Source organism: Balaenoptera ricei, chromosome 11 (genome assembly GCF_028023285.1).
Source record: "Balaenoptera ricei isolate mBalRic1 chromosome 11, mBalRic1.hap2, whole genome shotgun sequence".
NCBI classification, from domain to species: domain Eukaryota; kingdom Metazoa; phylum Chordata; class Mammalia; order Artiodactyla; family Balaenopteridae; genus Balaenoptera; species Balaenoptera ricei.
Genome location: NC_082649.1, coordinates 101,290,464 through 101,314,387, shown reverse-complemented (window position 1 = coordinate 101,314,387; position 23,924 = coordinate 101,290,464). Strand labels below are relative to the sequence as shown.

Genomic DNA, 23,924 nt, shown 5'->3' with positions numbered 1-23,924 from the left:
GTAAAACGACTTTTAAAAGAGAAGGAAGGAAAGAAAAGAAAAGAAATATGTGGTATATGTACCACAGCAAAGCACTTTGGGTTTCTGAAACCCAAAAGTGAAGCTACACCGGAGTTAAATTCCATGGAAGTTTGCTTCCATGATGGATTTTTGACTTTGTACTCAGCTCCTGAAAAAGCGACTTCCTGGGTTTTCTCTTCCCTCCTCCGGTTTTGCAGCGGCAGGGCTGCTTCCTGTCAAGAGCCGCTCTGCCCCGGCCCCTCCTGCAGACTCTCCACCTCCTCCTCCTCTTTCTTTCAAACACTTTAGTACATTTAGAGCCTGATCTTGTGCAGAAAACATCCCTGACATGTGAAGAGCCCCGGGGATTCAGTGAGCATGCTCCGCGCTCCCTCCCGCTGGGAAGAGGAAGCTCGTCCACATACGAGTCATTCCAGGCATAGTCGGCGTGTCAGCGCAGTGAACTCGCAGCGGGCTGTGAGCGGCGCGAGCGCGGCTTTGTCCTAGGAAATGGGCTTCGGGTTTTCCTTCCTTGCTCCTTTCTTACGTCGAAGAAAGACCCGTAAAGACTTCTGAAACGATTTTTTAAATGCTCGATTGAGGATCCAGGACGTATACCGTCTGCCCACGAACCCTTGAAGGGTTTTCTGCAAGTTCGATTTTGTGTGCGTCTTTTTTTTTTTTTTACTTTTACTTTGTTTTGATCCGAGGCCGGGCCTCCGTCTTTGTGAAGTTTAAGAGAAGAGCCAGGAGCTGCTCAGCACTAGTTGATTTTGGAAACGTACTTTTTCGGGGCGAAAGCAAAGAGCTGGTTTTCTGTGCTAGCCCAATAAATGCTATTTATGAAGATGGACCTGTTGAACTACCAGTACTTGGACAAGATGAACAGCAATATCGGGATTCTGTGCTATGAAGGTAGATGTTCCCTTCTAGAAACTGCTACCCTATTGCTTTGGTCAAGGCCACTCCTCCTTTCCGGTTCTGATTGCCTTCTGTGCATTTTGTTCTCTTTCTTGAGGCTTTAGGGTGCTTTGAAAGGCAAGCGGTTCTTAGGTACTGTTTTCAGTACAAAGTTTGTTGTTTGTATCTTAGCCTTCAGGGGTTACAGTGGAGAGGGCGGGGGCGGGGAGGTGGTAAAATATACATTGTTAAAAGTTTGCTTTATGCTTGCAGCATACTAACTCCTCACATTTTAAAGTCTTTTAAATTGTATTTCTTTTTTGATTTCTGTTGGTGTTTTCTTTAGTGGAGGAACTTCTGGACCCAAGTAAAAAGTTAAACATGCCGGGTTTTCTCTCTCTCACTCTCTTTTTTTTTTTTTGCTTTGATACTTATTTTAAACATACACTATCTACATACAGTATTCCTGTTGTAGTCTAACAGCCAACAAGAGCTTTGGATTTTCATGTAGAGGGGAACAGAAAGTTACAGTGCGTTTTTGTGTTCAAGAGCGATTGTCCCAAACAATGAAGAATTTTTCTATTCAGTTTGGGGGCCTGGAAGGGCACCCATGTCACAGAGCACAGACTGGCTCTTTGTCTGATTTCCCATTTCCTGTACAGCTCTGGGAGAGTTCTGACATTGAAGGATGTTCCCTCCACACTCCTGTCCCTTGTGGAAGTGATTGCACAACCCACCAACCAGAAAGCTAAATTAAAAAAAAAAAAAAAAAAGAGCTCTGAAATCTTATCATTTATTACCTCCTACTAAACCATGAGGTATTTCCCCACTGCCCTGTAGTATTTCAAGCTGTCTCTGTTAGTAGTAAGAAGAGAAAAGGGAATTTCTTAATCCAACATTATCTACGTGCGATTTGAAAAAGTGGTAATGGTCTGAGTCTGAGTAGCCGGAGACACATCTCCGGGGGAATTCAGCTTGGCAGGGGAAGTGTTTTTTGTTGTAACCACATACAAATCAAGGAGACATATCCCTTCTGATTCAGCAGGAGAAGTTTCCATGTCTCTGCCTATAGTGAACTGAACATTGCTCTAGAAAAAGAAAACATGGAAGAAACTTGGGAGGGTGAGCTGATCCACTTGTATTTTTCGTGTAAAAACTTTAGCCCTGTTGCCCAAGCAGTCAAAAACTTACCCTTTCCCCTTCAAGGAAAAATCTCATTCTTATTGTTTTTTATGTAACTTTGTGGATAAGAATCTCATATTTAAAGTAGTCTTTCTTTTTTTCTTTTTTAAATTCTACTTGTTCCAGGAATGCGAATTTTGGTGAATTGCTTTCTTTGAATCTGCTGCTTTAGGTATCATCCTGCTTCTAAAGTCACTCATTTAAAAGGCAGACTTTTTTTTTTTTTAACATCTTTATTGGAGTATAATTGCTTTACAATGTTGTGTTGGTTTCTGCTGTACAACAAAGTGAATCAGCTAGATGTATCCATATACTCCTATATCCCCTGCCTCTCGAGCCTCCCTCCACCCTCCCTATCCCACCCCTCTAAGTGTCATAAAGCACCGAACTGATCTCCCTGTGCTGTGCAGCTGCTTCCCACTAGCTATCTATTTTACATTTGGTAGTGTGTATATGTCCATGCCACTCTCTCACTTCATCCCAGCTTCCCCTTCCCGCCCCCCCTGTGTCCTCAAGTCCCTTTTAGAGTGGTCTAAGCAGCAAGCCACCAGGCGTGTTTCCTGTGAAATTAACACTGCAGTTAGTTTAAAAGAATTTTTTTTCAGTGAACAAGAAACTGAAAACTTTTAAGGCACTTTCTGTTGGATTGTCTTTGTCATTGAGTAATAAGATATTTTCAAAATAAAGCATAATAATCAGCCTGAGAGAAGAATATAGGGATTATTAGGAAATGGATACCACATTAATTTTTTATGTCTGCAGCTGGTGAGGAAAAGCTTACGGAAAGCTTGTCCAGGTTGATCTGTTGTTTAGTAGGTACCATACACAAGAGTGGTCTTCTAGGCTCCCTCCTTAATTGGGAGGAAGAAACTTTGATTCTGAAAGTTGAGTAGATGTGTGGGATGATGTGTGTCTGTTTGGTTTAAACATCTGCTGCTATTTTCCTTATTATGAAAGTTAACATTATTTTAACACCAAAATAAATACACTGGAAATGAAGAAAAGCACAGCAAAATCTGAGTGGTGTTTATAGTGGGTTGTTTATGTCCTAGTGGTTTTCTCAGTGTAAACATTGCACACATCTGCTCTGAACTCAAAAGGGTGTTTAGAAGATGGGCATAAATCTTAGATGGGATTTTTTTGGGGGGGGGGGTAAGAAAAGTTGGAATAGTTATTGTTCCTTTTAAGTCCAGCACTTTGAGAATATTCGTATTAAATCTATCAGCTCACCAGCATTCCAGGGAAGTTATTTGGAAAATGGAATGTACAGTTGGTGGGCAGTGTTTGATTTCACTTAGGGCCCAGGCATGTTTCACGTGTCTTAAAAATAAGGGACAAAATAATTGTATGAATTTTTAGTTTTAAGAAGGTGAGATGTTGACGGTTAATTATTCTCTAGGTTAGTTGTACTGTTTTCCTTATTTGTGTTAGAGCTCTACTCCACAAAATAAACCATGTGTCTGCACCATCTTTCCTCAACCTCTCTAGCAACTTATACACAAACAGGTCTTTTTTAGCCGATTATCTCATAGCATACAAGGTCTTCCTAAAACCCCACATTTAAGGTAGACTCCAGATGGCTTAGATATGGACTCTCTGCTTGGTGTCTGCTCCTGACTTTCACCATAGAAATCCACAAGCATAATTGAAAAGAGAATTAAGGGAAAAAAATGAACCACAAATAGATTTGGGGTGGGGACCTGTTGGGATAGGAGAAGATGATTGGCAAAGGGCAGGAAGAATCTGCATTTGGCTAACTCATGGAAACTAATTACCTTCATTGGTGATAAGCCAATTAGCAGAACTCTGCTTGGGTATTAATATGTCTTTTCAAAAATCTCTGGTTTATTACTGAAATTCTCAACAGTTAGCCAGTCCATCATTCATCACCCTTCCTACTGTATGTTCAAATTATACCCACTTGAATCCCAGTTTTGCCTCTATCTCCTTGAAAAGGAGCCTTCATTTTTTCCCCTCTGAACTCCTGAGAATGCGCCACTGGTAGACCGAAAGCCTCATGAAGGCGGGGCTTTGTCTTGGTCGCTGTATCCCTGAGTCCTGGCACAGTGCCTGGTGTGGCTCTCAGGAAGTGGTGGACTGAGAAATCAATGAAATCTCTCTGTCGGCAGCTGTGGTCGCTACTGTATAATTTAGCACTTAATTTTATACTGTCTCATGTTCTCTAATTATCTAATTATTGCAGAGCTATCCAGGGCCTTAGATATAGCTAATACATTTGCCTTGTTTTTGCCAAGAAAACTGAGACCTAGAGAGGTGAATTGTCCATCCAAGTTTATTCAGAAAGTTTGTAACAGAATTGAATTGAGGAACAAAGTGGTCTCAGTTAGTCTGTGATTCTTCTATACCATACCACCTCTCCAAAATTATTTGATGTCTTGCCTCCTTAATTAATCATCACCTCCTTGATGTTAGGGGCCACGCTGTGTCCCGGGGACCTTCACAGCCCGCAGCACAGGGACAGCATCTTGGATCACGATGCACAGTTGAGTCTGACCTGGATTCTTCTTTGCTCTGAAACCAGTTGTTGGTCTAGGTTCCCAAACTGTTGTGATAATCAGGGAAGATGGTGATCAGGGCTCTAGGCAAGGAGCATGGTCGGAATTCGCCTTCCTTGCTCCTCTGGCACGTAGCTTTGCTTAACTTTGTTCTGACTGCAGGGGAGGAGGCCCTGCGTAGATGCCAGTCACAGAGAGTTTCCTCAAGGGACCAGGGAGCTGGTTCGACCATGGACTTTTCTCAAGATGGCTGATGGTTCTATTTACATAATTACTTAGTGCTGAAAACTTAGGTCCTAATAAATGTACTCACGGTTGGCTGTGGCTTTAAGCTCCTGTTAGTGATACTTTAATTATGGGTTAAGAGCCATTAAGGTGTAATTTGGTAGAAGAATTCTCCCCTTTTAGTTTAATGGTATGATTTATATTGGGAGAAAGGAAGAATAGATTGTATCTTCAGATCTTCTGAAAGCTTAAGAGAAGAGTGTTATAGGTTCCTGGACTTTTAGGGCTGATCATTGTTTCAGAACTTAATTATCACTTGTTTCATCACAGGCTACATATACATTAATTTTCTGGAATTGAAAGGAAAATGTACACAACAAGGGTGGTTGAGTGGAGTGAGACCCTGCTAGGGATGTGAGCAAGGCCCATGCCTGGCTGACAGATTTCTTTTGTTTTCTGCCAGTTTAACCAGCAGCAGTTTAATGGAGTCCTGGTTTCATTGTTCTTTGTCTAATGAGCTCAGAGGCATCAGGAAACTTAGGAGTGTCGGTACTAGTGAGTTGAAAAGGGCACAGAGCAGAGCCGTTTTGTACTGGCTGTATTCTGTCCCCAGCCCCGAGCACCAAGTGACCAGCTCTTCACCCAGGGGTGGGGTAGAATATCTGTAGCTGTTTTGCTGTGGAAATTCATTTTACTGTAGCTTTTAATTTGTAGGAGAGGGTCGGGAGTGAGGGGGAAGGGGGGAAGGAGAGATGGAGAGAGGGGGAGAGGGGGTGAGAGGAGGAGAGGTTGGGAGGAGCTTGGTTAATAAAACAAGCCCAGGTGAACCCAAGAGCTCTCCTGCGAGGACCTGGCCAGTTTGTATTCCTTCTATCTACAGTTTGGGAGGGAAGGTGTGATTATCCTCTCCTTCCTTCCGGCTCCCCTCCCTTGTTTCTCTACCCTTTTCTGGAAGGATTATTTTACTTGGCTGTTTCTTGGAACCTACACCAGCTTTGTTTTGGAAGGCGGATTTCTCTTCCTTCCTTCCTCCTTACTTCCCTATTGTCCACAGGGCCTTCAATTCCTAGGGTGTTTGGATTCGTTGCTGTGAAGGAAGAGTATTTTAAAAACACACCGTAAGATATGAAGAAATTCCCCCTCTGCATATGAGAAGATTCAGTACCTCTCCTTAATAGTTTGGTTCTGCTTTATTGTGAGGATGTTGCAGAAAACTGGGCTTTGTTGTGAAGAAATTAGATCCAGATTTAGCACTTCTGCATGTACACAAAGATATAAAATCAGTCTTACCAGGGATTGTTTCTGACTGTATCTGTTTTATCTCTCTGTATCTGCACATTTATTCCGTGACTGTTTATATTTAGTGGTATCTATGTATATACTGGGCTCCTTGGAGCTGAGCTCCAGCCTTGCTCAGCAGTGTCAGTTTGTCTTACAAAATAGCCCCTCTCCCTTTTATTTTTTAATGAACTCATATATCAGCGCCACCCCCCCCACCCCCCGCCCCGGCCCAAAAAAAACTTCAACCACTTTATTTTAAAAGCAGAGTCTGAAATTTTTATTTTCTCTCTTTTGCTTTCTTTCTCTCTACCTTCCTGAATGTTACATGTTCTACTAAGTTCTAAGGGATTATTGCCAGTTTGCTTTCTTATCTTGCCTTTTCTGCATTCTCTTTCTTAGAATTCTGTAGATTGTTTTAATTTCATGGTATTGTATACAGGATATGTTTTAATCCTAACAATGTGAATCACTGCTAGTTGAAAGAATGTTTATTTATGCTAAATAAAATAGAAAATCCATTCTGAAAGTTGTCTTTAATTTGTGGCTATTTATATGATCTTTTCTGAACTCTTAACATTTCACCCATCTGTTTGCAAAGAAGTCTGTAAACATAACAAACTGAAAAATATTTAGTAAGTGATTGGAGAAGACTCAGTACTGTGCTTTTGTAACCCAGTATCCATTCTCTTAAACATGTATGGAATGCCTCTGCTCTGCTAAGGAATGTGTTAGGTCTTGGGTTGATCTTTCTCTGTCTGTGTGTGTCTGTCTCTCTCTGTGTGTCTCTGTCTCTTAACATTTTTTATTATGAAACATATCATATAGACATAGAAGTACATAAAACATATGTGTAATTTATAGTTAAAAAATAATCAACCTTGTAATCATCACCAGGTGAAGAAGTATTCAATCGCCTCCTTCAAGTATTCTCTCCCAGTCAGAATTCCTCCCGACCCCAAGAGGGCGTCGCAGTTGTAACTTGCTTTTCTTTATACGTTTACTACCTATGTGTGCCATTCTAGACAAATTAGCTTAATTTTGTCTGGTGGGTTTTTTTTGTATTTTTGTTTTTTTTTTAAAGCCCTATATAATTGGAATTGTCCTGTAAGTCTTCTCTGTGTCTTGTTTATGAGATCTTTTAAAGTAGTGGCCACGTCCTAAGAGGTTGTCTTCTCCATATGAAGCCTCCTTCTCGGGTTGGGGGCGGGGCCAGGGGCGGCTTCACCCTGGAACTTTCGCAGATGTCCCAGCCTCCCTTTTCACTCACCCGCTGCTCCCCTGTTAACAGACGTGGTGTTGCTTTGGTCTGAACTTTTTTTTCAGTCAGTATTTTGGTCACAGTCTTCACCACTGTTAAAGCCCACCAGCATCCATGTGTAATGGAAAATTGTGTGTTAGAAAAATTCTGCCCAGCACAGATGTAGAGAACAAACGTATGGACACCAAGGGGGGAAAGTGGCGGGGGGTGGTGAGGGGGTGGGATGAATTGGGAGATTGGAATTGACATGTATACACTGATGTGTATAAAATGGATAACTAATAACAACCTGCTGTATAAAAAAATAAATAAAATAAAATTCAAAAAAAAAATTCTGCCCAGTTTCGGAGAGCGCAGAACTGGGGGTGGGTGGGGGGATGCTTCTGGAGATACATAGGTTAATTAGGGTCTGAACAGAAACTTTAGTTGTGCATTAATGAGCAATTTGCTTAAAGGCTGAGGCTTGTTACAAGTCAACTTTGTCTCAGCGCCAGGTTTCTTTGGAGGGTAATCCAGGGACTTTTAGATATACAGAAAAAGCTAAAGTTGTTTGTTCCAGTACTCAAACAATACTCTACATTGTATAGAGGTGGCTGCTGGAGAGCAACAAAGAGCTGAAACAATAGTCGGCCTTATGCACCATCTAAAATGATGAATGAAGGATCATCCGTATGTATCGCTCTTGGTATTTATTTTATATCTGTTTTGCGTGAAAAGAGTTGCCTGTTAATGCTTCTTGGCTAATGATTAGATTTTAATAGAGTGAATTCCCGAATTTAATGGTTTGATGCAGATGCTTTCTGCTGAGCAGTTTCGCACGGTGTTCACACTCGCTCACCTTCTGCTGGACAGAGCCTGTGCCGTTTCCCTGTTAACAGTCGAGGGAGTGATGAGTGCAGATTTCTGCATGTTTTCCCCCCTTTGAAAACAAACACATCTTCCATGATGTGGCAGCCCTATTAAAGTGACAAGGGATTAATTTAAAATTTTATTTCATTGTCGGCGGCTTCCTCCTGTACCCATTTTCTCCCTTTCTTACTGTGCGTGTCCTTTTCAACTATTGTTTTTTTGATGAGCAACTGATAAACTATTGGCTGACCCCACAGAGAACCCGTGTTTTATTTCCTTGCTGAAAAGCCCTGACCTCTTTGCCAGTGCTTAAAATCACCCAGGAGAGTGATTTGGGTAGCTTTTTAAAGAAATATGTAATAGCAGCTATAGTACCAGGCTTGAAATTCTATTGAGTGGAGGGTAAAAGGGATGGAAAATAGTAGTCATTCTCGGTGTGAAACCTATGTAAAGTTTTGTAACATGGCCCCACTGAATTCCCAATTGGGAACAATTACCACCAATTTCTGGAGATGATGATGGAGCCCTTTTTCTGTTAGAGGCTTTATTTCAATACAGAGAGGGAAGCGGTAGAGTGAAGTAGAATTCCAGGACTAACAGCAGACATCAAATATTGCTCTTAGTGTCCAATAATAAATATAACACATAAAATATATATATAATGTATATATATATAAAAATATACTTTTACATATTCTATATATATAAATATATAAAATATACACACATGTGTATACCATACATGGTTTTATATTTTGTTTGACAGAGAGAGAGAATGAGAGAGCGCCTTCTTGTAGAGTTGGAAGGATCCTTATGTACCATTTAAGGAGAGAATAGCGGAACCACCACATCTCCGTGGCTTTCCTGCCTGCAGGCTGTTCAGAATCTGACTCCATCCTTCTCTCCTTTCCCCTCGGCTCAGTGAAAGGCTGGTTCTTCCATTTATGCTCACAGGTCCCTACCCTGTGGCCTCAGGGACTTAGCAGTGATTGGTTTCTTTTCTGATTTCCTTTCTTCCTCTCTTGGGTCTTTCTCTTCATCATGTGCTTACTACGCACAAGTCTCTCCCAACTTTAAAACAAAAACTAACCCATCCCTAAACCTTGTGTTCCCTTTTTACCTATTAGATCTCTTTTCCTTGCCGTCCAGGTTATCAGAAGAAGGTCAGTGTTCTCTGTTTACCGTCTGTCCATTTGCTCCTCATTCCACTGTGATCTGATTTCTGTTCCCACGACTCCATTGAAATTGCTTTGGACAAGGTCACTAAATGATACCCTCGTGGCACGTTCAGTGGACACTTTTTAGTCCTTAGTTGAGTCTCTGCCTGTGGTGCTGACTCCTTCCAAATTCTTAAAATTCTTACATCCCTTGGCTCAAAGGCTTATCGGATCCCCACTCCATCGTGAATGAGGTGCTGTGTGCCGCATCAACAGGGGCTTTATGTGCTCCTGGGGGTGGGTAGGAGGGTATATAAGAGGGAGGCAGGCTGATAAACATTTGTTCTTAGCTTGAGAACAGATTGGAAGGCAAGAGGAGAAATAGGAGAGGACGTGACTGTGCAGTGCTTTGGGCAAGAGGTGGCGGAAACCCAAGTCACGGCGGTGGTAGTGAAGAAGGAGAAGGGGGTAGGTCTTAGAGATGTTTGGAGAGAAGACGGAAGGGCGTGGTTCTGGATGGGAGCAGGGGAAGAGGCGGATGACGGAGAGGGCAGTGAGGCTGCTTCCCCAGCTTCCGGCTTGTCCGCGTGGAGGGACGGTGCTGCCGTTTGCAGAGGCGGGAAACACGGGGAGAAGACTGGCTTCTGTGGTGAGATTGTGAGTTTCATGAGTTTAGTTTCGGGTATGTTGAGTTTGAAGGATCTTTGGAATTTCAAAGGAGAGATAAGTATTAGAAAGTTGAGTATATGGGTCTAGAGCTCAGAGAAGTGGCCGCTGCCGGAGATAGTAATTTGGAATAGAGAATAAGAATGGTCACCTAGGAACAAAGACTAGAATAAGAAGTTGAAGAGGTCCTAGGAACTCTTCTCTTAGTCAGGTCTCCATGGGTTTTCTTCATTATCACTAAAATAACCGCATCACTGACCCCACCTCTCATCACGTTCCCTCTGGGCCTTGGTCTGTAACGTCACGGGAGTGTCATTCCTCACGTACCCCTCCGGCCTCATCCTCCAGTACTCCATCGCCCACGTCATGTCTCCCATCGCTCCTTCACCCGCACCTGTGGTCCAGACACACCCGACTCCTTCCTTCCGGTGAGCCGTGGCCTCTTCCTGAAATTCCACCTGTTCTTTTTCATGACTCCTGTTAGCCTCTCCCTCACGGGCAGAGGCTTCTTCTGGAAAGTGACCCTCTTCACCCCTACCTTCTTGGCAGGGTTAGGTGTTGTGTTTGTGTCTGCATGGCCTGCCACGTGTGCTTCTGTCAGAGCATTTGTACTCACCTGTCTGCCTTGCTGTAAGCTCTGGGAGGGCCAGGCCTTTGTCTTTCGTCTCTGTTCTTAGCATCAAGCACCGTGGTGTCTGCTTATGGGTGAATCCGCTCCACTGTCTTTTCATTAAGGATAAAGAGACACTGGAATTGTGTGACTAGCCCAGGGATGCTCAGTCAGTTGAGAACACAAGGGAGTTTGTTAATTCTTAGGATGTTCTTAGAGGGGGGACAGAGAGGCAGGAAAAGGAGGCGTGTGAAGGTGGGGGGGGGCACTCTTTAAGGCTCAGTGTCTGTAGAGAAACATTTTGAAGTGGGCTGGTTGCTTAGAAATAACTGCCCCTACTCATCTGTTTTTTGTTTTGTTTTGTTTTTAATAGAAGGGGGACAGCCCACTGGGGAGACACATCAATCTCATCATTTTATTTTTATATTTATTTATTTGTTTGTTTGTTTTTGGCTGTGTTGGGTCTCTGTTGCTGTGCACAGGCTTTCTCTAGTTGCAATGAGCGGGGGCTACTCTTTGTTGCGGTGCTTGGGCTTCTCATTGCTGCGGTACGCGGGCTTCTCATTGCGGTGGCTTCTCTTGTTGTGGAGCACGGGCTCTAGGTGCGCGGGCTTCAGTAGTTGTGGCGCATGGGCTCAGTAGTTGTGGCACGTGGGCTCAGTAGTTGTGGCGCACGGGCTTAGTTGCTCTGCGGCATGTGGGATCTTCCCGGACCAGGGCTCGAACCCGTGTCCCCTGCATTGGCAGGTGGATTCTTAACCACTGCGCCACCAGGGAAGCCCCTCATCTTGTTTTCTAATCACTTGCCTTTAGTCTATGAAGTGAACTGATCATTTATGGGAAAATATTTAATACCTGTTATTATATATATATAATGCCAGGCACTGTTGTATGTGCTGGGGATGTAGATATCAACAAAATAGACAGCAGGATCCCTGAGTTTTTGGAGCTTAACAGCGAAGATGGGAGGCAAACAATGAAGATGTAAATAAAGAAAGAAGGTAATTACAGATTATGAAAAGTGTTATTATTACAGGTTGCTGTGTCTTAGCTGACTTACTGTTTACAGTAGTTTTATCCATTCTCAAAAAGTGACTGCTTTCAGTTCCAAGCTTTGAGTGGATGATTTCCCTTATTGTCTTGTGAAGGACTTAAACGTATGTTGAGGAAACTTGAAAAAAGTTTCCTTTGGAATCTTAGAAGTGTGGAGTCTCCTACTTGGTTTATTCACTGTAATCAGAGTCAGACTGCCTTGCTCCATCGTACCTGTCTGTTATATTGGGAACTAGTGTTTATTGCAGTCTTATCAACTTAAAAAAACCCAAGATAGTCAAATGGTTCATTTGGGTCCTAATAGGAATAAAATATATATTTAGAATTTACAAATTCAGTGAATTAAGAAAAAAAAAAGCCCAGGAAATCAATGGATTAGTTGTATGTTCTTTTTAAACTACTCTAGTCAGACCTTAAAAGATATTGCCCTGTCTGGGATAGATCCTACAACAACCCAAAGGAATTTTTATTGTGAGCTCTTATTTCGTGATAACAGAGTATTTGCTGAGGGCTAGACAAAAAGTCAATCTTGGACTTAATGTGGATAATGGACTGGAGTGTCCCACCTGTTTGGTTTTCTTTTTTCTTTTGTTTGCATTGAGACATAATTAATTACGGTGAAATATTAAGGGCATGGGTTCATGAATTTTCCTCCTGTGTTTTTACTTTTTGTAACCACTACCCAGATCAAGACATAGCACGTTTTCATCACCACAGAAAGTTCCTTCATGCCTCCTTGCTCGGCAGTCCCCATCCCGCAGCGGTACTGTGACCACTGATGTGACTCAGTCGTCATAAATTAGTGTTGCCTGCTCTTGGGCTTCATGTCAGTAGAATCATTTGATTCCCACTTCTTGTGCTTGGCATAATATTTCTGAGATTGGTCCACGTTGTTGCCCAGATAAGTAGTTTGTTCTTTTGGATTGCCCTGCTATAGTCTGTCATACGAGTATATCACAGTTTGCTTCTCTGTTCTCAGGTTGATGGACATTTGTCTTGTTTCCAGGTTTTAACCATTGTGAATAAAGATGCTCTAAACAGTTGTTTTACTGTGGTAAAAGTATACCATAACATTTGTTATTTTAGCCGTTTTTAGGGTGCAGGTCAGTGGTATTCAGTCTATTCACTTTGTGGTGCAGCCTCCGAACATTTTTATACAGGCCTTTTTGTGGACATATGTGCTCCTTTCTCTTGGATAAATACTCATGGGTGGAATTGCTGGGTCATTGGGTAAGCTGAACTTTTTTTAGAAACTGCTTAACTGTTTTCCAAAGTGGTTGTACCATCTGACACTCCCACCAGCAGCACCTAAGGGCTCCGGGAACTCTATGTCCTCACTAGTACGTGGTGTCGCCGGTCTTAAATTTTAGCCCTGCTGGGGGTTTATCGTTGGGCAATATCCAGGTGTTTTTCACTGTTAACTTATAATCCATTACTTATTGGAATACCTACTGTGACACTGCTGATTGGTATGATGTGCCAAAATACATAGTCTCTGCTTTGGATGAGTTGATGGCCTCAGTTAGAGGCTGGAATATGTATGTTTGTTGTCTAATTGCAGGGCAGAGGTAGTGATTTTGGTATTGTTCAAAGGAGGGGTTGTTTTTCCAAGTGGGTAAATCCAAAGCCATGGAAACCAGCAGGCAGCCAGATTGAGAGATGTGAACAAACACCAACGTGGCACAGAGGACTCTTTTTTTTGGGAACACTTTCCTGTAGTATAGTGTTGCTTTGCTTTAGTTCATGTTGGGTAATGATTCATCCACCCACTGGCCTGTTAAAACAAAGCTCAGGGATTAAGCTCTCTCAGCTCCAGTTTGATTTATCTCCTGGTTTGCCTACCATTCCCTCTTTAGGTTCTTTTAATCTGTGCCCCCGCCCCCCCGCCGCCTTTAGAATGCCCTCCACGCTCCGTTCCAGCAACATGAATTGTATAGATCCTTCAGCCTCCATTTATAAAACTTTACCTGAAACTTTTTATAGGCAGGAATAGTACTGTAACCTGTTAAATTCTCAATTCCTGGCAAGATGCCTTGTTGTCTTTCAATGTGTGATGATGTTTATATCCTGTTCTTTTGAGCTTCTGTAGAGTTTACAGTCTGTATTATTCATTTAGCAGTTATATCACCTTGTATTTTGTTATCTTTAATGTAAATACAGCGTGACATTGAAAGCAAACAAATGTAACAGCTCCCATCTAAATAAGTAAGGTGCTGAAGCTTGTCTTCAAAATAGTTACCCTGGAAAATTACACACTTAACACTGTGATGATCTCATTCCCAGAACACTGCTGGTGATTTAGAAGTTGCCTTCATGGTCTGAGGTACATTCTTTTGAATATTTTAAACAGTTACCGGTAATTAAATGTATACATTAGATACTTGTAGAGGACTTACTCTCTGCCAGGCTCAGTTCTGTGTAAGTGTGCCTATGACATGATGAGCTGGGTTTTCCTGTCATTCCAAAGCCAGTTCCACAAGTGGAGTTTGAAAATATATTTTAATCAGTGACAGTTTTCTTTGGAATAAGTAGGTTCAAGTCATTCCAGAATGACTGCCTTGAAAATGACAACACTCATTTGCATGCTTACCAATAATTTTTAAAATTCAGTTTTATTGGTGTGTGTGTGTTTGTGTGTGTGTGTGTGTGTGTGTGTGTGTACACATACGCAAGGCAAGGAGTCTACTATCTTTTGTGTATCCCGCTGCTAGTAAGTAGCACATCTTGTTGTGACGTGGCAGACACTAAGTGAATGCGTGGTGATTTGAGATCACAGAGCCCTTATTGTAGAGGGCTGAGATAATTTGGCTGTTACGTGAGGTAGACTGACAATCTCTGGCTTTATCTGTGTACTGTTCAGCTTTGCTCACTCATTTGTATGTTTGTGAAGTTCTAGCAACATGTTCTTCAGCTCACTTTATAGAAGATTTGAATGCTGCCTAGTTTGCCTGTGAGGGATTTTCTGTAGAATGACTCCCCCATTCCCATCGCTGATGGGGGATAATCACAGCTTATAGTGGCCACAATGGTGTCTAGAGTGCAGTTCAGGGAGTGGTTGGTGCACCTTAAAATACTTATTGCTGCCTTTAAAGGTTTTGAAATCTTCAGCTGTGCTAGGTCTTATGTGTCATGAGAAAAAAAAAAAAAAAAAAAAAATCAAGTTCCTGCCCTTCCCAGGGCTTATCTTTTAAGTAACAAGAGGAGAGTGAGAGAAACTCTGGTGACATGAGTGACACTGAGACACATATATGCCCACACAGGGACTCATGTTGTTTTGATTTTGTGGTGTGTATGTGTTTGTAGTGTGTTTTGCACAGTTTATTTCTTTGGGTTTAGAAACTTTCCCTTTTGTGTTTGATTCATCTCACTTTGGTTACATTGCAGCCATGATGGTTGATGGACTAATTCTGCTAATGCGCAGGGTTTATCTTGAGAATCTTGGAAAGATAAGGCGCCACCATATTTACTGTCTTCCATGTTGGCTCTGTTTCTGCTATAGCTTTTTAAAGATGATAGGTTTTTTCTTTAATCTAGTGTTTTTTAACAGCTTTACTGAGATATAATTTGCGTATCATAAAATTCTCCCATTTAAAGTGTATACAGCTCAGTGGTTTTTTGTATATTCACAGAATTGTGCAACCATCACCACGATCTAAGATTAGAACATTTTCATCAGTGTCAAAAGAAATCTTGTTCCCATTGGCAGTCCCTCGCCATTCCTTCTCTTCCTCCCAGGCCCTGGTAACTACTAGTTTACTTTCTGTCTCTATAGAGCTGCATATTCTGGATATTTCATATAAATGGAATCATATAATATATGGTTTTTTGTGACTGGCTTCTTGCACTTAGCATAATGAAAGGCTCACTCATGCTGTAGCAGGTGTCACTACTTCATTCTTTTCTATGGCTGAATAATAGTCCCTTGTATGGATAAATCACATTTTATTTTTCCAAACGTTAATGTTTTTTAAGAAGCAGTAATAGCTCCTGGATAAAGGTTAGGCTGAATAGTTATACAGACTATGATGTCTTCTTCAGCCCTGAAAAGCAGAAGAAAAACAAACCATTTTGTTTGCTCATCTGCACTTGAACCCCAGCAAAATGTCATGGTCACAATCCTATGGTATAACCCCCTGGAGCAGTAGCATGGTTTATTTTCAGTATCTGAGTGATAATTTCTGCTCGCAGGTAGACTGACAGTCTCTGCCTTTGTCTTTATTCTATTCAGTTTTGGTCACTCACTTATACATTGCACAGATGGCTCTAGAGGAAGATGGTAAATTCTTTGCTGTCAAGTAATTTGCACTTTAGATGTGGTGATTTATATACACACATCTCAGTGTGTGTGTGTGTTTATGTATGGCAGTGAAATTGGAGTTTCTATGTTAGACCTCTAATTTTACATGGATGTCTATCGATAGATATGTATGTATATTTAGAACATTTCTATTATATATAAAGTTAAAAAATATATATATCTGTACATATGTACCCAGATAGATAGATAGATAGGTAGGTAGGTAGAAGGAAGGTCTTTGGCATTTCAAAGACTTCAGAACCAAAATGTCATTCAGCCTAAGCCGTAATGGATTATCAACTAAGTGTTCGGTAGTTCTGTTCTCAGTTATCGTGGGGTTAGATAAGATAGACTGCTGAATGCTAGCAGTCCTACCTAGGAGGCCCACTCATAGGATAAAAGAAATGTGCTACTGACATTCACACGTTAAGTCCTGCATACTGTGTTTAATGATGTCACCTGGTTATTCAATTTATTTGTGCTTTTTAATAAACTTCATATATCTAGACATTTGCAGGTTTCTTTAAAAGAAAAACAACAACCTTGTAATCAGATCTCTGCAAGATAACTTCTAGTATAAGTGTTTCCCTCGGTACAGATTCTCTTTGAATTTTTGTTAAAAAGCTTTCACATATTTAAAATATCTAAAAAGGTTCTGTACTTTGTGTCTCTGACATTCACGGAAACATCACCTCTTGTTAAAGCCTTCCATAGATGTTGCAGTCTTTGTGATTATTCCCTTTTAGAGTGTTCTAATATGAGTCCAACTGGTATAAAAAAGATTTCTGAATGCTTAGGATACTGATAGGACTTTCTCACTCATGTGAGCTTTTTGGATGTCTAAATGATGGCTACCCTGACAGATATTTCCTGACATTCATTTTACTTACAGGATTTCTCTCACGTGGTTTCTATGTTGTACAATAAAGTATGACTTATGGGAAAAAAAGAAAGAAATGTGTGGCCGCAGGTCAGGAGCCATCCCTCTGTCATGAAGTAGCGTTGGAAAAGCAATCTGGGACAACAGAAAGAGCCTCTGGCACTTCTGAATTTTGGGAGACAGAAACCTTTAGAAGTTAGCATGAGATTCTTTGTAAATTAGTTTATTTCTTATTTTATGAATATCCCCAGCATGAAATGAGATGTCTTAAAAGGCAGATCTGGCAAAGGGCGTTTTGATCTCCTCCTCTGACGCCACTTACCCCGGGCTGTTCTTAACTCAGCCCGCAGCTTGCCCGGGAGTGAGCACCGTGGCCTGGAGTTAATCCTGGGAGCCAGCTGGGCGCACGCTGGCACCGTCCTGCTCAGCGAGCTGAGACTGGTGTCTGCAGTTAGAGTACAAGTTCCTCTGCTTCCCTGCCCCTCTCAGTTTTCTAGGCTTGGAGAAATTTACAAATCAGTAGCCGTGGACTCCGGCTGCAAAGCTTTTATCGAACATCTCACGGTCCTAATTCAAAGCTTTTGGGGGAATGAGTTGTTTTATTATGTAAAAGACATGTAGGAACTATATGGCAGTATAAGCATTACAGGGAATATAGGGCAGCAGATGGTGAACCCATGTTCCTTATGGGGAAATTGAGGTATTGGTGAGGGTCCCCTCGCTAAGGTTCTGACCTCTAAAGAGGTGAACATTTAAAATAATTAGGTAGAGAAGTATCAATACATCATTGTTTGAAAACACGGTCTCCTAAAGGTGGTTTTTAGGTATTTGACCTGTTACCGTTGGCTGGAGGAACCAGGACGGCCTAAGTCTTGCTCTCTGTACCCCTGGTTCTTCGGGCATTTCCTGATCAGATGCTTGAGCCTTGAGATACTCAGTCATCAGTTCTCCTTTCCACCAACCGCATCACTGTACAAACACCCCTTAGGCAGTTGGAAATGTTTGATCAGAATATTGATCGATCATAGTATTGATCAGTTTTGAAAGTGGAAGAGGCACAAGAGAAGATACCCGCTAGCGTGCATGGGAACGTCTGGGGGGCATGCTTAATGACAGATTTTGAGGGTCCCTGGACCCACTGGGACTGGGTTCGGGCCTAGGAATATGCATTTTAAACAAGCATCTCAGGGGATTCTGATATAGGTGGTCCGGGGACCACACTTTGAAAAACATTGTACAAAGTGGTGAGTAGGAGCAGCTGAATGAGAGACAATATGGAAAATTCCCCCAATTGATGAACGTAAACTGAGAACCACTTTTGCTTTAAGTAGGAGCTTGGTGTAGATCATGATCAGACTTAACCAAAAGTTAATTTACTCCCAAATTTTCAGGAATACATTTGTCACATGAAGTCAGTTTCACCTGATAAATATTCAGCATCAGCATCTTACAGAAAACCCCGAGAGAAAGAATGTAATTTTTCCTTAGTATACAACACCTTTTTTTATTTTTGGCTGCGTTGGGTCTTCGTTGCTGCGCACGGGCTTTTCTCTGGTTGCGGTGAGCAGGGGCTACTCTTCGTTGCATTGCATGGGCTTCTCACTGCGGTGGCTTCTCTTTTTGCGGAGCGTGGGCTCTAGGCGCACGGACTTCAGTAGTTGCAGCACGTGGGCTCAGTAGTTGCGGCACACGGGCCCTAGAGCCTGTGGGTTCAGTAGTTGCGGCACGTGGGCTCAGTAGTTGTGGTGCATGGGCTTAGTTGCTCCGTGGCATGTGGGATCTTCCTGGACCAGAGATCGAACCCGTGTCCCCTGCATTGGCAGGTGGATTCTTAACCACTGCGCCACCAGGGAAGTCCCTACAACACCTATTTTAAACTTTTTACTAAAATAAGATCCTTTGCTGCTTCTGCTTCATAGATCCTTCCTCTTATTCCTCCCAAGCAAGTCCCCGGTGCCTTGACAGTGTCCCGGTAGACGATCTGTGGTCTCAGTGGGGTACCCTGATAATGTGTGGGTGAATGTGGAAGCAAGGATTTGGATGTGAATGAGTTGGCATCCCTTTCTCCATCTCGGTTTATCACCTCTGGGCTTTCAGCCACCTTTGGGATTCATAATAGGTCTAACGTGAGAATCTTCAGTGAATGTCCATCCGCCTTTGGCAAGAGAGGTTGAAGCATTAGCCATTTAAGTTATTTGCCGAAATACCGAGTGCTTATGTTAATTGGGTCATCAAAGACTGAACATCCCTGAATGAGTATAAGAAAGAAAATGCAAGTCTTTCAGGCCTCAGTTCTCAAGGCAACAGATGGAAACCTCTCAATTACATGAGCTCACATCTGTCCCTCTGATTTGACTGGGTCTGTGCCACAATGTGCTATGGAATTAGTGATTCTGTAATCCCTGGAAAGCACGGTTGAAGTGAGATTGACAAAGAGCTAGACCCTCAAGGTTAATGGCACAGGGAGAACAAGAAGCCTGGAGAACGAATAGCGAAATACAAATGTCAGTGGTTGCAAACTGCTCATCCATGTAATTTGCTGGAAGTTAGTATAGTCTAGTAGACCCCAAATTAAAATGTTTCAGTATTGCTTTGTTTCTTCATTAGTCTAATTCCCATTGACCTTATGTCAAGGCTAAAACAATTTAGAAGCACGCTAGCATGGGAACAGTTTTAATGACTATTGTCAGCATGGTTTTAAAGAAAATAGGTTGGCAAAACACATGTAGGTTCTTAAATCTATTAATAGTGTGAAATTTTATTTCTTTGTTTTGTTAAACCATTAAAATAAGGCTTTGGGAGATGGATTGAATTTCTGAAATGCCAGAATGTCCATGGTGAATATCACTGTTATTTATTATTTAGGAGTTTGCTACCCAGGTGTATGCAGTGGGTATTTAGCAATGGATGGGGCCTCATTCTACATAGGCCGGCCTATCAAGAAACGGGATGGCAAGATAGTGGCTTTTAGGAGAGCATTTGTAATAAAATTTGCATACCTTATAAAAGAGGTAAGAGTACGGATCAGATTTTTGTTCCTATGCCTGAAGGACACAGATAAGGGGAAAAATAGATTTGAATAAAAAGACTGAATCAGAGGACATTTTTACAAATCAAATATCTGATAGGGGACTTGTGTGTAGAAGATATAAAAAAAACTCTGACACCTCAACTTTAAGAAGATATACAGATGGCCAATAGGCACATGAAAAGATGCTCAACATCATTAGTCATTAGGAAATTGCAAATCAAGACTACAGTGAGATACAACGTCATACGCACTAAAATGGCTAAAATAAAAAAAGACAATGACGTGTTGGTGAGGATCTGGAGAAGCTGGAACCCTCCTGTGTTACTGGTAGGAATTTAAAATGGTACAAGCCCCTTTGGAAAGCAGTTTGGCATTTTTCTCAAAATGTTAAACACAGAGTTGCCATTAGACCCAGCAGTTCCATTCCTAGGTGTATAGCCAAGAGGACTGAAAACATAGCCTCACAAAAATCTGTCCACGAACATCCACAGCAGCATTATTTATAATAGCCAAAAAGTAGAATCAATCCAAATGCCCGTCACCTGATAAATGGATAACTAGAATGTGGTATATCTCATATGATGGAATATTATTTGGCAGTAAAAACGAATGTATTGACGTATATCATGGATGAACCTTGAAAACACTATGCTAAGTAAAAGAAGTCTGACACACCAGACTACACGTGTGATTCTGTTTCTATGAAATATGTCCTGAATAGGCAGATCTATAGAGATAGAAAGTAGGTGCATGGTTGCCAGAGAGTAGGGGTCGGGGACAGCGTGGGGAGTGGCTGCTAAGGGGTGTGAGTTTCTTTCTGGGGGGATGAACTATTCTGCCCTCAGACTGTGGTGATTGTTGTACGACCCTATGAAGACACTAAAACACATTGAATCGGGCACTTTATTTAATTAATTAATTAATTTTTAAACGTCTTTATTGGAGTATAATTGCTTTACAACAGTGTGTTAGTTTCTGCTTTATAACAAAGTGAGTCAGTTATACATATACATATGTCCCCACATCTCTTCCCTCTTGCGTCTCCCTCCCACCGGAATCAGGCACTTTAAATGGGTGAATTTTATGGTATATGAATTGTATTTCAGTAAAGCTCTTGTAAAATTTGGAGATTTGAAGTGGAGAATATTGTTTGTTAGTTTTACTCCATTCATTTGATTCTTAGCAAAGTTCTACATGTGTGCATTTGCTCACATGAAAATAGTTTGCGAAGTACCGTTGGCTTGATTATGAGCCTCACTGATGGCACCTGTAGTCTGTGCAGTGGGTGTCTGAGAGCTAGGCTTTGTGTCTGGTGCTAAGAGACCTTCCCTGCCGAACACGATACAGCTTTTCTCAAGGAGCTGACAGTCAAGTATCGTGCTTTCTTTATAATCACTACTAGCTATCTTATAAAGCAACAAATCAGTGCCATGCATGTTGTAAATTAAGATAATCTTTACAGAGAATAAATTGTGTGTTTGTCAGGGCCGGGTGTTTGGAGGCTGGAGGTGAGGAGAGGAGGGGATGGAATTCCAGGGGAAGCACTTGACAAGGACAGGTGTGCAGATGGCCATGTGTCCATGTGAGTGTGCTGCTTTCCGGCTCGAGCCTAGCCGTTTGCTCCACGTGGCCTGCGGGATGAAGTCCACACTCTTTGCTGAGTGTGGCCAGTGAAACTGGCCGCTCCAGAACTTCCATGCAGGGCCGCTTCTGTGGGGGCAGTCTGATTGAAAGTGGGCGGAGGGAGGGCTCACGGACCTGATTGGCGCCCGCCTGCATAGCAAAATAAGTTTTTACTCACAGTCATTGATTTGAGGGGGCCTTGGAGATGCTAAAACCTTTGGACGGCCCAAGTCCAAGCTGTCCCCCCTACACCACTGTCTGTGGGGCTTTCTTTTCTCTGCCTTGTCCTCTCCTGTGCTTTCACCCGGCCCTGTGCGCTCCAGCAGCTCAGGGGTGCCATGCTGTTTCCCACCACCCTGTGCCCACCGGCAAACTCCTACTCATCCTTCAACACCCAGCTGGAGTGCACTTGGATCCACTAAGCCTCTCCAAAGGCCTGTGACGTTGGCCAAGTTGCCAAGCCACTTTTTGCTTCCATTTTCTCTTCTGAAAGATAAGACTAATAATAGTACCTACTCCATAGGTAATTAGGAAGATGAAATGAAATTCGTCCACATAAAGCTGTTAGAATACCTCTTGGCCCCAAGGAAATACTCCTGAATGTTTACCCATCCTCCTGATGATTCATTTCAGGCAGAGCGGGTGGCAGGCTCCCTCCTCTGCTTCCTGGGCACTAACATGCAAGTCCTTTACTAACAGTAAATTACAGGGGAAAACCTGTAAATTCCCTGAAAAGTCTGCAGTATGGCCACAGCTGTACAGGTAAGGCTGTTCCCTGTGTTAAAGGGGTTGGGTGGTGGGGTTCACAGTCACCTGTTTTAATAGTCACTCCAGAGAGTCTGTCTGAGGAAGGAGATTCGATTAAGTGACTTAAGGGCCCCTGAGAATGTAAGACCTTTCCTGCCCACAGGAGCTTCTGTCTGCCCAGGTGCCTGGTGTGGGTAGAGGGAGCGGTTGGGGTGAGCTGAGGGGGACTGTGGTGGAGCCAGAAATGGACCTGGTGTCCCTGCTCTTCCTCCACAGCCCATCGTGGCTCTAGACCAGCTCTGCTCCCACCCGAGGTCCTCGAGCAAGTCTGGGGGGCCCTCTGCCTCAAGGCACTAAGGATCCTTCATTAAACTCCTGGGGAAACCAGACTTCCTGCTACGGCCAAGATCTCTCAAAATTAAGATTTATTTCAGGACACACCTCAGGGGCATAAGGAAAAACTGTTTAAATATAATTGTACACCGCTTTAGACGTGCCAACTTCTTCAGCAGTCCTTGAACCTTGTTACATTTAAAACTTTTCATCTTTGCAAGTGCGGACCTGATGTACGTCACTTGATGTTTTGGGTTTACCTGCGCCCCTGTACATGCAGGAGGAAAACATTTGAAATTGTGTACGTTGTTGTGGTTCTACTGTGCATAACCGATCCCAGGTATCTGGCCCTCGGGAGGCCACCTCGTGTCCCTCGAAGCCGCCTGCCCTCGGGGCCCAGCCTCTCGCTGTTTGCGCACCTGAGCTCAGCTGCCCCTTTGAAGTGGAGGGCAGGCCTTTCATCTGCCTTCATTTTCACTTAAGGACAGCCCAGCCTTTGATCCGCTTCATTTTCCTCTTTCTTTTGCTTCTTAATGAGTCACTTGGAGGTGAGGAGAGACCTGAAGTATGGGCCCCCAAAGGCCACAACTTCTTAAGCACAATGGTTGTTTGACCTTCATATCTTAAGCAAACATGCCCCAGGGCGTCAGCCCTCCTTGGCCTCCCATTGATAAAATCCGATCACGGGGATAATGTAAACTTAAAAGGAGAGGTCGGGGTGGGGAGGGGAGCGAGAAGTAGAAGGAAAATGTCAACAGCACACGCCCCCAACATTTGAAGTTGTTTCATTTGGGGGACTTCCCCGCCTTCACACTGAGCAGCAAGTGGGCGTTTAGGGTTTTGGAAACATTAAATTCTACGTGCCGGTGACATATTTGTTTTCAGATGTACTTTTAGGACTTTTTAGATTAGTATCTAACAGTCTCTTTTCTTGGAACTTGGTGAAGATACAACAAGTTCTCCTTGGTTGGATATAATTTTTATAAGCATCTTATAATATTTCATAAGGAAATCAAAGATTTCCAATTAATATGAAAACCTAGGGGACAGATCTGCAGTAGTCCCTTCGAAAGCAGCTCTCACATTCCCATATTCTTTGGTTGTGCTGCACACCATGGCTATGCATTTTTCTTAATATGAAATAAAAATATGTTTCGACATTAAATACTCTTTTCTATATATGAAATTAGCGTGTGTGCCTCTCCAGTAAATCTCCAATAAGTGTTTTAGTGCTGTCTCAAGCTGGTCAGTATACTTTTAGACTTCAGTTTCAGTAGTCTCTTCGTTTTCAGTTGGGGAATGCAAACATCTTTTAA

General features: G+C 42.4%; 1 protein-coding gene across 7 annotated transcripts in view; it reads left to right on the top strand.

Moving 5' to 3' along the window:
- Positions 1-23,924, top strand: part of VGLL4 (vestigial like family member 4) — a 273,405-nt gene that overhangs the window by 191,644 nt on the left and 57,837 nt on the right. Inside the window, exon 1 of one of the 7 annotated variants that reach the window (XM_059940394.1) lies at positions 334-915. The exons of the other annotated variants lie outside the window; for them this stretch is intronic. Within the exon in view, the coding sequence (XP_059796377.1) occupies positions 834-915 (82 nt within the window). The 5' untranslated portion in view covers positions 334-833. Of the gene's footprint in view, positions 1-333; positions 916-23,924 lie in introns of those variants that run through there. 7 annotated transcript variants of the gene reach the window in all.